General features: G+C 39.9%; 1 protein-coding gene across 3 annotated transcripts in view; it reads right to left on the minus strand.

Moving 5' to 3' along the window:
- Positions 1 to 18,460, minus strand: part of Tmem232 (transmembrane protein 232) — a 232,505-nt gene that overhangs the window by 203,610 nt on the left and 10,435 nt on the right. Inside the window, exons 1-5 of one of the 3 annotated variants that reach the window (XM_059278235.1) lie at positions 12,181 to 12,326; positions 7,990 to 8,101; positions 7,343 to 7,448; positions 5,902 to 6,059; positions 1,618 to 1,717 (exon numbers count right to left, since the gene is read on the minus strand). In XM_059278235.1, the coding sequence (XP_059134218.1) occupies positions 1,618 to 1,717; positions 5,902 to 6,059; positions 7,343 to 7,448; positions 7,990 to 8,101; positions 12,181 to 12,224 (520 nt within the window). In that variant the 5' untranslated portion in view covers positions 12,225 to 12,326. Of the gene's footprint in view, positions 1 to 1,617; positions 1,718 to 5,901; positions 6,060 to 7,342; positions 7,449 to 7,989; positions 8,102 to 12,180; positions 12,327 to 18,460 lie in introns of those variants that run through there. The other 2 variants (XM_059278233.1, XM_059278236.1) reach the window with 2 other exon arrangements.

Below are 18,460 nucleotides of genomic sequence, written 5' to 3' on the forward strand. Positions count from 1 at the left end.
CTTTTAGTTATTAAAGTACAATTAAATTCAGTACCTCTGAGCTCCTACTCGTTGCCCTAACTAGTTAAAATTTACAATGTTATGTGTGTCCTCTAGTGGTGAGGAAGAAAACTACACCTTAAACAAATCAAATTCAAGTTTTTATAATTCAGAGCAGCTTTGTGTGATGGTTGAATGTACAATTAAATAATATTTTCTCCCTCTCTCGGCAGCCATTAATTACAGGTATCTCCTCATTTAGGAGTAGAACTTTGTGAGATTTCTCCAGTGGTCAGCCCGAAACACATACACTCATGAGCAACACTAAATGGATTCAGCATGCTCTGTTGATAGATACATATGTACATAGATGTAATTAAAGAAGAAGAGGCCATGAACTTGAAAAGAAGTCTGGAGAATTTGAGGGGGAAATAAGGGGTAAAAATGATGTATATATAGTATTCATCTATGAAATTCCTTAAAATTTTTAATTAAAACATGTATATGGTTTAACATATTATGTATATTATATATTATAATATGTAATTATTTGTTATATGTGATATTATGTTAATACATACACATGGTTACTATTCAGCTTTCTCCAGGGATGAGCTCCCTGATAGACTATCCAGTCTCACATGGTCGGCCTTAAACACATTTACGTATGAGCAACATTAAATGGATTCGGTGAGTTTTTATATGGGTTGTGACATCCCAGCATGCACTAAGGTGTTCTTAGCTTTATTAATCACCTGTAACCTACTCCTCACTTGTTTTTGTGATAAGTCACGTTTTTCCAAATCTTGACCATATTAGTCAATATAAAAGCATCAATTTCCTCCTGACTCCTCACTTTCCTACACATGCAACCTAGAACCAATTAACTAACTACTTTGCTATCTGACATCCCATTGCAATCATTTACATTTTCAATATCCATCCCTCCATGATTCCTTCTTCCCAGTGTCTAAATAGATGCATATCATAGTGTGTGGAATCGCAGTGCCAATGACATTTCTTCCCCCATCGGAACAATTTAAAAAACACTGCTCTGCTTTAGGTAGTGCTAAAATATTCTGCTGTACAACCACACTGCGATGGTCCAGAGCCCTCCTCTCTCCCTATTCTAGCCCAGCATCTACAGTGCCAGTAGACCTACTTTAGAATATGAACTTCATTGCTCTATAGTTCAGTTTGGCAGCTATCATTATGAGTGAGAAAACTGAGACTCAGTCATCACATGCCCTTGGGTAGAAAATGAAGAGCTGATCGCAGAAGGCTGGAGGAGGGTGAGGAGAAGAACAGGGACAGTGAGCAGATGGTCAAGGAATATGAGGTTTCAGTCAAGGTTAGATCCTGGACATCTATGGCACAGGTGGTGACTATAGCTCATGGGAATGTAGATTTCATTCAGATCACAAGGAGATTGGATTTTGGCATCTTCTTGCCACAAGAAATTCTAAGTTTCTGAGGGAAAACACGTACCAAAGAAATGCTGCCTGGCCCAGGAGCCGTCCCTGGAGGCATTACTTTTCACGAAACATAAAACAGCTTATGCGCTTTAACAGTGACAGTCAGAGAATCTTAAAATGTAGCATAAAACATTCATAAGCGTAAAACAAAAAGATATTCTACCGTATAAATATGGTTGCAGCCTAAGTAAATGTTGTTTAAAATTTTCCAAGTGACCATGCAGGAAAAATACAAAAAGTCGTAAGAAGATCAAGTAGCCAATCTGTCAAGACAGAAAAGAGAAAAGCAGTTTTGTATCACACCAATAAATGCTTAAGAACCATAGAGAAAGATAAACCATTTTATTATTACATTTACTTTTGATAAAACAATTTCCAAGTCAGTTGATATTATGTGTTTTTGAAATAACTTTAAAACGTTTATGTCAAAATTGAAATGTTGCTTCAGCCAAAAGAGGAGCTTGAATAAATCATCCCCACCCTTTTCCAAATGGCCCACACTAGATTCTGTTCCATTCTGTATCTTCAGAGCAACATTGTTTTCCCACATTGTAGATCATAGCCCTTAAATAACTCATGAAATGAATTGATGGAGTTTTTATATAAAAATAAAGCACATGAGGAGAGAAAATATCATGATGGATTTCACAGTTCCCTTTAGTTCAGTATATTGGAGTCTGTATATTATGCATTTGTAGATCACAGTGTGGTATATATTTCTTCGTATGGCTGTTAACCAAAACAGTTTGAAACACAGACTTGGGGGATGCTGAAAAATACTATGATCTTCATAGCATGCTGCACTGAGCCCCCATCCCCTCATATAAAAAAAAAGTCATCATGTCACACAGTAAACACTGCAAACTGTTACTTCTGTAACCAAAATAAAACACGTCTATAGCTACACATGGGCAGTTTTACACAAGCTACAGAAAGTGGAATATCTGCAAAAACAAGGAATGCATGATATTTCATATAATAATGTGAAAAAACACATAAATTTTGAAAGCAAATAGACTGCGTTCTGTGTAAGTTACTAAATCGCAGAGCCCTGTGAAAGAGCAGGAACAATTACCACCAAGTCTGCATGTGACAGAAGTCAAACACTTGAACAATGGTGCAAAATATGAACTGAGGTACATGTTAAAATACAACAATGTGCCTCGCCCAGCACAACTAAGGGAGTAAGAAAAACCAACGCTGTTACAGGGATGTGAGGCTAGGATGCTCTTTCCCCAAATCCTCTCACTTACAAGTAATCACTGAATCTCGACCAGCTCTCTTATTTTTACCTTTCTTATTAAAATTAATTCGATGAAGAGGGATTGGTATTTAGAAATCTTTCTAAAACTTAGGGATACCGACTTTTAGACCTATACACGAAAATAAAGTGTTTGCAGCGCATGCACAGGGCTCTCTTCATGCAGTTGACTCTAAGAACGGGAAGTTCAAGGACAGGGAATGAAAACCTACAAGCCAAGCAACATACAGCAGTAGGTCCAAAGACGCTCTTACAGGCACAAGCTCCTGTAATTAAAGATGAAGGCTAAACATCTAGTCACGGGGGAGAACTGCTTGGGATTTTAAAAAGGATTGGTGATTATACTGAGAGCAATAATAAAGCATCTAATTTCATAGTCAATGTCACCTGACCCACAGGGTGTCCTTAGTTATACTACATCTGAGGAAAACAGTTTAAGATTTCATTTCTAAAGCTCTAAAGGCCATTTTTTATATATATTATTCTCTATACTTTCAGAAGAATGCTTCAAAAATTAAGATTCCACATTTAGAAAATCGATAAAAGGAAAGACTGCACAAAATCTGGAGTTGGGGCGATGTCCGGGAATCGTGTATTACTTATTTAATCAGGCCTTAATTGTTTCATTAAATAAGGAACAAATGGTGACAAGAGAGGTCGGGAGTGCTTTGACAATGCTGCTGCAGTAGCATTAAAGGCCAATTTATGGAAAACTGCTGCTTTCCAACCAAAAGAATCTTCCTCTGAGTGGTGACATGCCATTGCCACATCCCTTAATAGGATGGCCAATCATCTGGTCAAGGAAAGGACAACCCCTCAGGAAGGCAAGTTCACCATAAGCCATGCTGAAGGAAGTGGAGGAATAATTAACCCTGTGGGATAATGTGTTCATCTGTTAATCCCAAAGATTCAAGGTCAGCATTGGAAGTGAGAAGGACAAGGTTTTTATAGCTCAGAGGTGGAGGGTTCCCAAATGGGGGGGAAAGGCTGGCGTGCAAAATAGGTAGAGTTACAGGAGCAGAACATAAGCATAACAAGTTAGTCATAATGACTTCCTAAAACAAAGACATGATTGCAATGTAGTCTTAACAAGGTATTCCTCACAACAGGTAGTCATAGAAATCTTTTGAAACAAAGGTAGGGTTGTAAGATGGTTATAAACAACTTTTGAAATAAAGACCTGGTTGCTATTTCCTGGAACAGGCAGTGCAGAACCATTTATAGTTAAGGTTACAGGTGGGGCATAGCCCAATCCTTGAGAAAAAAAGGTTTAATCATAAACAGGGATGAGCCTAGTTGGTCTCTACTATAAGATGGCTTTTAAGCCTAAGTTGGGAGCAGACTGGTCATCAAGATACAGGTGGGAAACATGGAAACCACATGCAGGCATGCTTGCCATGAAAAAGGTGGAATCAAGTGGACACAGACACTGTGGAAGCACCGAGCAAGACCACTGTCTCTGAGCTTCTCCAGCGACCTCACTCCATGTCTCGACTTGGATTTCTGTTAGAGAAAAATTAATTACATAATGCAGCTTCATCTCTGGATGTATTGCTTCTGCATTAGATTAAATGCCAGGTCATTTAATTTTTTTAAAACACTCCTATAGCTTCTCATCTTCAGGTTGAGTAATTGCATGGACAGGTTCTTGTAGCGGCTATGAATGATCAGCATGTGACTACATAGTTTGCACGATGATAAATGCTTAAGTGTATGAGACATGTTGACTTATTTGTGTCTCACAGTGTATGGGCTATAGTAGCCTCCATTTTGAAAACAGGTGAAAAAATTGTATAAGAGAGAGTTGAAATAACTTAGCATTTCAGCAGGAAAGGTTTTGAAAACCTAGAGAGACATTATTTGTCTAAAGTCCAGTGGACTTTCAACCCGCTTAGTTCTCAGCTCATTCATTTAAAAGCTAACTCTTGATTGTTTGAGCCAATACAAACCAGCCAATGGAGAAGCATGGCCTGTGTGCCTCGGCCCCACCCTGCCCTTTGCAGAATGCTCCTTACGAAACCACAAGACCGTTGGAAGCCTCCCTTCTGCTATTTTTTTTTTTTTGACAGAAAATTTTATTGGAAGGTACCGTTGCTGATGTATGCAAGAACACAGTAGAGAAGCCACCACGGTGACTGCTCCATGACTAGTAAGAAGGTTTCAATGAGGATAAGGGAGAGAGAAGAACCAAAGGCAGCTGAAGGAGTCCAGACCGGAGAGAGAACTTTCGGAAAGCTCCAAGACTGGGGTCATGAGGATCAAATATAACTGTCTCCCCCAAACTCCCTAATGGTGGGTAGATCCAGGAATATTCCCTTATAACCAGAGCTGTAAAATACATAGTTTGCTCAATCAATTTCACTTGTTTTGCGGACGTGCTACATGCACTGCGATCTTAAGGAAATCTTTCTAATCTTTCTTTCCTTTTTGGTAATAATAAAACCATTATTTAAGCCTAATTTATTTGCAATAAAACCACTAGTTATTCGTAAAATTATTTTTATAATAAATTTTCCCACGTAAACTGTGGCTATTGTGAATCCCGGAAGCATTTGACGAGGGACTTTCCGAAGTGTAGCCCGTATGATGATGGCTCCCCGCTAAGTCCCTCTAGAATGACAGACTGGGGATGGGAACCACTCACCTCAGATTGAAAGATTAAGGTTATTTCTCAGAAGTTTTAAATAAAGGACATAGCATTAAAATTCCCTAAAAGAGGGGGCTAGAGAGAGAGTTCAGTGGTTAAGAGCATGTGTTGCTCGTGCAGAGGACTTGGGTTCCATTCCCATCACCTACACGGAAGCTCACAACTAGAGTCTACACACACACACACACACACACACACACACACACACACACACAAGCATGTACACAAGCAAAAGACCCATACATATAAAATAAAAATAAATAATTTTTTCTTTTTAACCCTTAAAAGTAAATCTATGCACACTTAGAAGAACAGTATGATGATTTTTAAATAATTACATTCTTGAAGTTTGTGAAATTCTATTTTCGCAAACTATTTCAACTTGGCTATCAAGCAGCAATCTACTAGTCACACTCAAAGATTGTGAAACTATCCTAGTAAATGCCAATGCCCTGTCTGATCCTGAAGCAGACACCACTGTAGTTCCCTGTCGTTTCCATCTATAACAATTAAAACACTCTCTAAAATTTAAGACGTACCTTAAGCAGTTTTATTTCCACTGAATATAAAAAGCCCTTCATGAATGCATCACAACACAATCGATATAAAACTGATTCCGCGAGGAAAAACAGGGCAGGAAGCTGATCACAATCAAAGGAAACGTGGTCCAGGGAGGCGTGGAGCATATTTAAAGCTTCTGAAACGTCAACAACATGAAATCGTGTCACTGAAAAGTTAATCTTGCCTTTTTGCATATTATACTTCCACCTTGCAGTTCACTATTTGTCCTTCAGATTCTGGGGTTCTGCTGTACCCATAAATGCTTTCCACCCTTCCTAGTGAGAGGCACCCCAAACTTCAGCCGGCCTAGTAACGGCTTCAATCAATAGAACCCGGAAGAAATGGCAGTGGGTGATTTCCAAGGCCAAATCCCCAAAAGAAATGCAGCCTCTACGTAAACCTCCACCCCATGCCCCTCTCCTCCCTCTCTCTTCTCTCTCCTTTTCCCCTTCTCCCAGACAGCAATGAGGCTGCTGGCTGGTGGTAGACCACAAGTCCTCCCTCCCACAAAATCTGTTTAACATCCAACAGAGGTGGGAGTGCCGGGATGCGGAGCCATAAAAACAAGTTAAGTGAGCTCTCAGCCAGCATTACCAATCCCAATTCACATGGGAAATATCCTCTGGCCTTAGCAGTTAACATCCTCAAACTCATTTTATAAGGCGTACACATAACATTTAGTTTAACGAGAGAAGGAATGTTATCCCCTTAAAAATAATGTTATTTAATTTCCTTTTTAGATTGCATAGAGGTTGCTTGAAAGGAGTCATGTAAGTGAGAAGTAATAAATGAAAAAAAGGTCGTGAGCAACGCTTCTTGTTTTAAAGCAGAAAGAAAAAAAGCCAAGCCAATGGCCATTTGATTAATGTTTTATAAGTAAGAATATAAAGTGCAAAAACACCTTTATCTAGGTACCTGCCATAGCTAAACTTATTCAAAGACAGTATACAGTGACTTTTAAATTAATTACCTATTTTGCAGAAAGATATAATGACTATACTGAGAAAAAGCTTTTAAAAAACTCTTTTGTAATTAAAAAGTTTAATAGTCAGCCAGGCAGTGGTGGCGCATGTCTTTAATCCCAGCACTCGGGAGGCAGAGCCAGGCGGATCTCTGTGAGTTCGGGGCCAGCCTGGGCTACAGAGTGAGATCCAGGACAGGCACCAAAACTACACAGAGAAACCCTGTCTCAAAAAAACAAAAATGAAAACAAAAACAAAAAGTTTAATAGTCAAAGTCCTAAGCTCAGAATTACAGAGGAAACATTCATAATTGAGACATTATGAGGTATTTTGATGGAGAGTGGAGAATTTACAAAACTTACTTTAAGTTTACTAAAACTTTACTTTAAGTTCTCAAGTCATCTCTTTGCAAATCTACAAACACTTGGGGTTCATCTGCAATTGTATCCACACATACCGTCTTGAATCTCCCCTTTGCACTGAGCCAGATAGATGACCTCTGCCCATGCAGTCGGAAGATGCACGTGCTTCCCAGAGCCCAGCATCTTGAGACCCAGCTTCCTCTGTGATGGAGAAGCAAATCATGAAAACAGCAAATGGAAATGTGCATCCCTTCGCTTGTTTGTTCACTGGCTTTATCACTTCTTATGTATATTCTGAAAACCATTCTTCCATGCCAATGTTTTTTGATCAGAGTTCAAGAAAACTTTACATTTTTCTCTTATGGAGAAACTTCTCACCAAAATTATTTGGTTATAAACTTAAATTTAATGAACATTAATATTTTAGCTCCACCTACTTACAAAGGTAGCTGTCTGTACCCACATCTTTATTTTTTCTTTTTTTTTCTTTTTTTTTTTTTTTTTGGTTTTTCGAGACAGGATTTCTCTATGTAGCTTCAGAGCCTGTCCTGGAACTCACTCTGTAGCCCAGGCTGGCCTCGAACTCACAGAGATCTGCCTAGCTCTGCTTCCCGAGTGCTGGGATTAAAGGTATGTGCCACCACTGTCCAGCTATTTTTTTTTCAATATTATATAACAAGTAAGCATTTACCAACTACAAAATGAAGTTTGCATACGGAGCAACCAGAGAACTGACCCTTACCTTACACCTAATGAGTAGTCTTCTAGCTTGTTCCAATAATTCTTCCTTTTCTGCTGGAGTCTGTGGATGGTTAAATTTCAATATGAACTCTTTGGTGATTGAAAATGATGGCCTGTATAGAAAAACAATAATTATAGCGATCACCTTCAAATTTTAATTAATCATCTTCTAGTAGGTAAGCATAGCCATGCTCTAGGAAAAGTACTTTACTTTTTTAATTATAATGTTTTACATATAAACAAGAGCAGTAGCATCAGCGGAACCTGAGCAGATCGCCCAGACCTACTGAGAAACAAATTCTCATTTCTAAAGGTGTTAGTCTTGTGAAAAACTTCCCTGAAATGGTTGCCAGCAGTCTTTCGATATTTTCTTCATAGGTAAAATTGAGCACAGCTTCAAGTATGCTGAAGGCTGATTTATCTCCTCACGTAAATCAGTGTTGTTCCCATGTAATCTAAATCTACATTCCCTCCGTGTGGATTCATTACAACTGTGACCACAGTGAAGTGTCGAGGGAGAAAAGATACATGGAGCAAAGTCAGCGAGAGAGGGCACAGGGATGCGGCGTGAGGGAGATGCCATCGGGGCTTCCGCAAGAAGAGTGGCAGGCCTTAGGGCCCCTCACAAGATTCTCCTCAGGATCTGCTCAGAGCTGGAGTGGAGGAAGTGGAGCCCATCTACAGGGACAGCCACATATGTGGTTAGACAGGAGATAACACAATTCTGAATACACAATTTGTCTGTTTGTGACAAAAACAGTCAGATGAATGGAGATGGGAGAGTAAGCCTGTGGGTATGGAAACTTCAATGACAGGAGGAAGACTCAAATTAGATACATCTACTTTGGCATCATCGATACATAACAATGTTACAGGATATTTGTTTACACTAGGTGAAGATGTATCTATGTTTTGCCTCACCTGCCTAAGGTACCTGATTGGTTTAACAAAGAGCTGAATGGCCAATAGCTAAGCAGGAGAGACTAGGCGGGACTTCCAGGCAGAAAGAGGAACTGAGGGTTAGAAACTGGTGCAGCAGGATATCACCAGTGAGACACAGGACGTACAGAATGGAGGAGAGGTAAAGAAGTATGTGATAGAACATAGATTAACATAAACAGGTTAAGTTACAAGAGCTAGTTGGGAACAAGTCTAAGCTAAAGGCCAAGCTTTCATAATTAAAATAAGTCTCCATGTCATTATTTGGGGGATGGTGGTCCCCAAAAGCAAGTCTGACAAGAAAGTCCTCCCACATATCAATACTTAGCCTTATAAAGGAGAAGGGCCTCATGCAGAAAGGTAAGAATTATTTTAAAGAGAAGTAGGAGGGGAAAGTTGAGGTCTTATAAAGACAATGAGTACAGCATTGATGAACTCCAGGGGATTGAAGGAGGCTGTGGACTCAGCTGCTATCAAAACAACAGTAAGGTTAAGTCAGGCATGTTAGCATTGTGAGTCAGAGGCCGGAACAGGCTACAAAGCAAGTTCCAGGCCAGGGAGGGCTGCATGCTGAGATTTCCTCCCACCAATCTCAAAAAAATCAGGAAACCATTATGAAGCTGTTAAATTCAATGAATTATATCCTTTGCAGTCAAATAATTGTTGGAATTGTGTTTCTAAGAAAGATCTAGAAAAATAGAAAGATGTTTATTTATGGTTTACTGTATTCAGAATCTACTAAATTGCTCTGCGGTGTATAGAGAAAATGAATGAAAATCTAATTTCCCACTGAATAAATTATAATTCATCTAGCAGGAAGATATGCCAAAAATAATGGCATTGTCACACAGTCTCAGAGTGAGCAGAGATAATGATAAGACACTCTGCAAACTGGAACTGCACACAAGTCACTTGGAGAAGAGTTAACGAACTAACCAGTTCTTTGACACCATCCTAAGCATCCCCTGTACCAGGCACTAAAATGTGCATCAAGGATACAGAGGTGGGAAGGAAGCACGTACATCCTTGACCCCCTGGAGCGCTCAGTACAATGTGGGAGAAACTGAAGGGTTTGGACTCACGTGGTCCACCAGAGTTGTCGTTGTGAATGAGTAACTCCATGTTTGACTTTCTTTTCCCCATTCCACTTTTTATTTATAAAAGAGCTGTTAATTAGACATGTGAAGACAGCCTGGAAGCTCTTTCCTTTTTGCCATCTGGGATTGCACAGGGGTTTTTTTTTTCTGTTTTTTTGTGTTTATTTGTTTATTTGTTTTGTTTTTCTTGGGTTTTTTATTTGTTGTGGTGTGTTATGTTTGTTGTTTTAAATCTACTGGGAGCATCTACAGAAGAACCCTAAATTGATTTAACTTTCCAACTGATACAAAACACTGTGGGGGTCAACAGAGGTAAAGGTAGGCCCTTTGCTGATTTTTATGTTCTCACTAAAAGTTAGTTTTCAAAGTACGAACGTAAGTGTGTTGTTGGCGGCAAACTAAACATTTACCAGTCCACCAGCACCCAACACAGCCATCAGGAGCAGCCAAGGCCAGTGGTTAGTGCACATCTCCACACCCCTTCCCTATGCTGACAGCATAAACTCACCTATGCATAGTTTCCCACAGCCTCAGAGTCCTTCACATATAACTAAAAGGAAGTTTACAGATATAAATACCTACATAGAAAATAAAAACGATCCAGCCAAGCGTGATGGTACATGCTCTTAATCCCACAACTTGGAAGCAGAGGCAAGTAATAGCAGGTTCCAGTCCAGCCAAGAAAAAGGAGGAGGAGGCACAAATTAATTAATTTTACATCTAAAGGAAAAGAAGAAGTATGACTGCACACTTAGCAGAAAAAGAAATAATAAAGATTGGAATGGCGCCAGACGGTGGTGGCGCACGCCTTTAATCCCAGCACTCGGGAGGCACAGGCAGGAGGATCTCTGTGAGTTCGAGGCCAGCCTGGTCTACAAAGTGAGTTCCAGGAAAGGCGCAAAACTACACAGAGAAACCCTGTCTCGAAAAAAAGAAAAGAAAAGATTGAAATGGCAATAAGTCAGGTAGAGAAATAAATACAAAAGTCAGAAAAATAGAGTTATTTTGTAAAACTAAACACAATTAACAAACTCTTAGGTTAGCCAAGAAAGAAGAGAACTCAAATAAATAGAATAGTATATAAAGGAGATAGTAAATTATTTCTGAAATATAAGTGCCCAGAGATTATGATAATTGAATATCAATAAATTAGCTAACTATCAAAAATGTGTAAATTCCTTAGAAACATACAAAAACTGCCAAAACTGAGGCAATAGAATCAAGAGGTAGAAGGGCTAAACAGAACAATAACAAATAAGGAGAGCAGAGTATTGATTAAAATGTTCTCAAGGAAAGAAATCAGGATCAGATGTCCCCATAAATAATCCAGTCAAACATTCCAAGACTGATAGACCTCTCTTTAACACGTTAAAAATATAGTAAAATGAGCACTTTCTAACTCTTGATATCCAAACCATGCAAATACTAAAAGAATTAAACGTGCAGGGCATTCCCTGGTTTGCATATCTAAAAATATCTTTAGAAATTATGAGTACACTCCCTACCCAGACTTCTCACACCCTCACTACCCGTTCTGTGCCTCCTCCACCTCTGACAAGCACTTCAGTACTCTTGGTTCTTTTCCTGGAAGAGTGACCCAGACCTTCATTCCTGATTGCTCTGTGCCCTCTGTCATCCTGCCTCGATTAGGGTGTCACATTGACTTTAATCACAGGACATGGCAACACGAAGAATATCTTGCACTCTGGACATAATCTTTCCTATCTCCATTATAGAAAAATAATCCAATCTTCCCATGGTAATCTGGATCAATCACTCCTCCTAACATTATTATTCCCTCCTTAGACTGCTGGCTTAAGGGCATCAGAAGTCCAAATTGACCAGGGGCATGTCTGACCTCCAGTTCAATGGAATATTTATTGTGGCTTCTGGCAGGATCTCTTGCCATTCTGCAACTAAAACTTCCAGGCCAGCAAAACTGAAGTTGCAGAAACAGTAAGTGAATGTTTTCCTAGTGGGTTACTAGGGTGACAGTGAGTGGAACTATTCCCTTCTCTACCCTGAGCTCGTGAATCCAGCTATGGGAGAAACCATACCATACATTGGATGTTGATTTAAAGAACATATTGCCTTCTGGAGAACCCTGTTCCAGCCTCCAGGCTACTGCCACTGGCACTGTGTCTTCAAAAGTCTACCTCATCGTTCTCTCGGGGAGCTGCTTCAGGATGGTGGGTAACATGTAAGACCAATGGAGTCCGTGATCGGGGGCCCTCAGTCATACTTCGAGGCTGTGAAGTGAGTTCCTTGGTCAGAAGCAATACTGTGTGGAATACCATGATGGTAGATAAGGCCTTCTGTAAGTCCCTGGATGGTGGTTTGGGCAGAAGCATTAATACAGTGAAAATGGTCATCCTACCAAAGCAATCTACAGACTCCATACAATTCCCAACACAATTTTTCACTGATATTGAAAAAAAAAAACTATCTTCAACTTCATATAAAAATACAGAAAAAAAGCAGGATAGCAAAAACAATCTTGAATAATAAAAGAATTACTGGAGGTATCATCATCCCCAATCTCAAATTGTACTACAGAAGATTTCAGTCCATCTTCAAAAAAAAAATGACGTTGGACAAATAGAACAACTGGACGTAGAAGAATGTAAATAGATTCATACTTAGCACCTTGCACAAAACTCAACCTCAAATGGATTTCGGACTTCAACCTAAAACTAGATACCCTGAACCTGATAGAAGAGAAAAAACAGCCTTGAACTCATTGGCACAGGAAAAGACTTTCTGAACAGGCCACCAACAGCACAAGTGTGAAAACCAACAATTAATAAACAGGACCTCGTGAAGCTGAACGGCTTCTGCATGGAAAAGAACGCTATGATTCAGGCAAAGCAGCAGGCCACAGAATGAGAAAAGATCAACACCTCCAATAGACAGTTAGTATCTAAAATATACAAAGAGCTAAAAAATGGATATCAATTAAACATTTTAAAAGGTGGTGCAGAACTAAGAGAGCTCTCAAAAGATGAAATACAAATGGCTGACAGACAAAGAAATGTTCAATATCCTTAGCCTTCAAGGAAATATAAATTAAAACTACTTTGAGACTTCATCTTACTCCAGTCAGAATGGTCAAAGTTAAAAATAAACAGTTTTTTTTAAAAAATGAGAGCTAACAGGGGTGCTGATGTGGGAAAAGTGAAACACTTTTCCTCGCTGGTGAGAGTGCAAACTGTACCGCCACTGTGGAAATCAGTGTGGCAGTTCAATGGATCTACCTCAAGGTCCAGCTATACCGCTCTCCAGCATATTCCCAAAGGACTTTACATCCAGCTACAGAGATACTTCCTTACCCATGTTCACTAAGGCTCTTTTCATAACAACCAGAAATTGGAAGATGTTAGGAGGAGGGCTACCCTTCGCTGCTGGTGGATAGAGGAAGAGTCACTGTCTGCAGTTGTGTGTTGACTCCTGACTCCACCAAGCTCCGGGGGATAATTCCAATCCAATAGTCACATAAACGGCCCCAATTAAAGGAAATGGGTCACACAACAAAACCAAAAATTGTGAATCTGGAAAAAGAACAGGTTGGAGATCGTAGGGATGAGAGGGAGATAAAAGAAAGCTTTTCAGGGAGGGAGTAACCAGTTATTATACACATGTAAGAAATTGTCGAGAACTCATTTAATAATCAAAAAGAAGGAAAGAAAAATAAAATGTCTGTTAAGCACTGTTACTGAAAACACCATATACTTGAGTCATAGAACATGGAGAAATCAAGCTGGTGCTCACCCTGAAAGCTTTAACCCTATTGGCTGGCTTTCACAGCGCCGGAAAGTACAGGGCAGGCTACCAGAGAAGAGAGGTAATCATGAATCTTACCCAGCTGTCAATCCTTCAAGCTATAGTAACGATAGCCTGGCAAGACACGCCCACTGGTGTGTAGTGGGTAGCCATTCCAGCTTTGATCTGGAAGTTCCCACCCCCATTGAGGCTTTGGTAAGTGTCACGCCTAAAGGCTGGGCCGAGAGAGGACCCTGAAGACCCAAGATCAGGATGCACCAGCTCTCTTGGTTCCTGGACCGTGGATGCTGGAGGTAGACCCAGCAGAGTTCTCCAGAGAACACGGCCGGACTGCGCCACACCTTTCCCAGACCCTGTTACCTGTCCCTTCACTTGTAAGTTACCCCACAAAATAAACCTCCCTTTTAACTACGTGGAGTGACCTTAATAATTTTGCCAATACTGGTGCAATAGTAGCATGAATATTATGGAAGAAACCAATCACTTCCTGATTGTATTTAATCACTAATCCATAAGATGTAAACCAGATTTTATGCTGTTGTTGGGCCAAGGACAGGCCTTAGGACATAGGGGTGATGCTAATACCCTTAGTCTGCTAAATAGTCATCATATTAAGCCAACTCCTGATGATCTATTGTTATGTCCATACGATAATGCATTTCCCAACCCTCATTGGAAAACCTTCTTTTAGTAGCAGATAGTGATGAGTACAAAGACCCACAACCCATCAACGTGCAGGAAATAAATGACTGCAGAACCCTGAGCCCTAAATGGGACATTTATATCATGCCCCCATTGTGTAAGAGGGGGTGAAGAGATTGTAAGAGTCAGAAGTTGGTGGATGACTTCAGGGAAACAATGTTTTCTGGACACAGCCAGACAGTTAAACAGATGAGCTCACAATGGTGGCAACGACACACATAAAACCTGTGCAAACTCAAGCCAGACAAAGTCCCAGCTCAGAGAAGAGACGTGGGCGTGGAGTCCCAGCCCTAGTGAGGCATTACTAGCGAGTGGTAGCTGCTGAAGACGGTGAGTCAGTTCTCTCTGAGAGTGTAGCCCCGAATAGGCTGACCGTCCTCCGGTGGAAGACCACACATCCAAGAATATATGGACAGCACAAATTGGACCTGATGAGTTTGAAAAGAGAGAGAGAACACAAAGTTGGGTGGGGAGTGAAAAGGAGGGGCCCTGGGGGTTGTTAGAGGAAGGGGTGAATGTGATCAAAACACATTGTATGAAGTTCTCAAAGAAGTAATAAAAATAAGAAAATGTAAAATACAGGTGCTCTAATAAATAAATCAATTTTTTGTTTGTTTTTGTTTTTCAAGACAGGGTTTCTCTGTGTAGCCCTGGCTGTCCTGGATCTCCATTTATAGACCAGGCTGGCCTCCAGCTCATGGAGATCTGCCTGCCTCTGCTTCCTGAGTGCTGGGATTAGAGGTGTGCATCACCACGCCCAGCTTCAATCCTTCCTTTTAAAAAGGGAGGAGGGACATACAAACTGAATAGCTGGTTAATAATTATTAGTTTAATTATCATTAAATATTTACATACTTTGCAGGTATGTTTGTCTTAATTTAACACTTTTTTCATTGCTGAGTGTGGGCACACATTAAATTTTCCTACGTACACAACATTATATTTTTCCTTTATAGTTTAGGAACTTTCTCTTAGAGGGAAGGTAGCCTGGGACCAGATCTTGGGAGGTATTTTGACTGTGAGGTAGTGTTGGAATTTTATTTGTGACGTGATTGGAAGGCAGTGCAGAGTTTAAGTTAGAGCAGGAAAAGATGACATTTACAGACTGAAAAAGAAATCTGAGACAGCTGTTCAGAGAAGAAGTGGGTGAGCGTAGAAAAGGGGGCCATGGGAGGCTGGGCACAGTGACGGGAAGTAGACTAGGGTGAGGGGAAGGGACCAGTGGTGACAGCAGCAGAGGGGACGAGACTGTGCTTGGAAATGTGTAATTACAAAGCACCAAGGACTCACCTAATGCCTAGCTGTAAGACCACAGAAATATGTCCTATGATTTAATATTGATGCAGCTACCCAATAGTCATTGTTGTGGTTTCGGTTTCTCTATGCTGTTATGCATGTTTATATATGTATGTGTTATTAGTATATTACTAATATATAGTAATAAATATATATTAAATTAATATACATAAATTTGCTTAGTGAACATCTGGTGTTTAGATATGCTGATTGAAATGTCCAGAATGTACACTGCATTATGAAAAGGGAAAGAAAGCTTAAATAACACACTGAAGTGCATATCTTTAAAAGTTAAATATATATATATATATATATAAAAAACAAGCCGCCACTCAGGCAGTGGTGGCACACGCCTTTAATCCCAGCACTCGGGAGGCAGAGGCAAGTGGATCTCTGTGAGCTCAAGGCCAGCCTGATCTACAGAGTGAGTTCCAGGACAGCCAGGGCTATACAAGTGAAACCTCGTCTTGAAAAACCAAAAAATTAATTAATTAAAATAAATAAATAAGCTGCAACTCAAGATCTTGGAGCTCTTTTTGGAGTATCAGTCAGAATCATCTATAGGAGCTTGCAACGTGTGTGTCTTCATAGTAAAACAATATTAATGAACTTTAAACAGATTTCCCCTGATAACAAACGTGGCACCCCCAGGTATGCCTATATACATACTATCTAGGGTTTTGAATATAAATTTAAAATTTATTTTCTGAAATTAAATATTTTACCTCAACTGCCTCATTAACTCTGAGATGCATTTATTTCTAAAGCAAAAGAAAGCCTTGGGATGAAATAGTATCTAATTCGAATTCATGTGCTTAGAAAATCTTATAAATAATTTCATTTTTGTCAATTATTTTTCAACATAGGTTGTGGTCTGTAATGCTCCATTGGGAATATGCAAAGTTAATAATTTCCTGCTTTCAGTGCAGATATTGAATGCCTTAATTGGTCTCCCACAGATCATGTTAATAAATATTAAACAGGAAATAAAAACAGCTATTTTTTAACAATTTCTTTCCCATTGAAAATAGAACAAATTAACCCTTCTGTTAGTAATATACACTATAAACATACAATAAATGATAAGCCACAGGAGGAATGATAAAAAAAATAGTATAGGTATTTGAAAAATAAAATATAATTTAGCTTCCTACATTCCAATTTCTTCGAAATATCAAAGGATTTCACAAAGATAAACCCAATCTATTCCAGGAGTAAAAAGTACAATCTTGTTAAACAGGCAGCCCACAAAGACCATCATTTTAATTTTACATAGAAAGCAAAACATACTAAAGTCTCTTGGTTGCATGGATACCTAATCCAAACTGACTATTTATATCAACTGCAATTCAGTTCATTCATAAAAATGTAATGAAAATATTCTGCTAGCTCCCAGGAAAGCTAGGTGAGGAAGGAGAACCAGCCTCAGGAAGCTCACAGTCTGGGAAAGGAATGTGGTGCTTTGTGTCCTAGTCACTGTTCTGTTACTGTGACGAGACACCATGACACCATGACCGTGGCTACTCTTATAAAAGAGAGCATTTAACCGGGTGCTTGTTCACAGTGTCAGAGGGCTGGAGACCATGACCATCATGGCAGGGAATGTGGCAGGAGGCAGCCAGGCATGGTGCACTAGCTAAGAATTTACATCCTGATCCACAGGCACAAGACAAAAAGCTAACGGAGGACAGTGGGCTTTTGAAATCTAAAGCACATCCCCAGTGACACACCTCCTCCAACAAACCTACCTCTAACCCTTCCCAAAACAGTTCTACCAACTAGGGATCAAGCATTCAAATATATATGCGCATACTATGTGGGCCATTCTCATTCAAACCACCACACTTTACAAAACATTTCACATAGAGGAGACCTACTAGGAGAGGGCAGTAAAATGCCATGAGAATTCAATACTCTTCAGTGACTCAGTATAGGTGAGCTGTAATTTCCCATCTATTGAAACAGAGACAGTATCTCATGGGAGTTTAAAAAGCAGTAATCCAGAACACACAGCCTGTTTGCTGGCATAAACTCGGTGCTGGGTAACAGTCAGTTATAAACATGACTATTTTTCTTCAACAATTCAGGAAATGCTTGGTGCTTGAACTGACAGGACCTAGAGGACAGCAGAACAGTGACTGTCCATTCACAGTCCTTTCTCTGTTACTGTGAGTTCATAGTCACACTGGGCAGAGGAATTGGGCAGAAGCCAGTGAAAGCCATGCTAAATCAAGCTAACATCTAAAAAGCTAAACCAAAAGGCTTTATGACTAATTTGGGAAAAGAGGTTGTATGTAGCATGAATTCTAATTGGTCTTAATAAAAACCCGGAGTCAGATATAGGGGTAAATGACATAAAGAAACAAGCCACAGCTGCTTCTTATCTCTACCAAATCCTCAGACCAAAAGAGCTGAGCTCCTGTCTCCATCCAGCCTTATCACTTCCTCTCTCCATCCAGCCTTGTCACTTCCTCTCTCCATCCAGCCTTATCACTTCCTCTCTCCATCCAGCCTTGTCACTTCCTCTCTCCACCCAGCTGTATCACTTCCTGTTTCCTCCTCCCAAGTGCTGGGATTAAAAATGTGTGCCTCCCAAGTACTGGAATCAAAGGCATGAGATCCCAAGTGCTGGGATTAAAGGTGTGTGCCACCACTGGC

This window comes from Peromyscus eremicus, chromosome 13 (genome assembly GCF_949786415.1).
Source record: "Peromyscus eremicus chromosome 13, PerEre_H2_v1, whole genome shotgun sequence".
NCBI lineage: Eukaryota > Metazoa > Chordata > Mammalia > Rodentia > Cricetidae > Peromyscus > Peromyscus eremicus.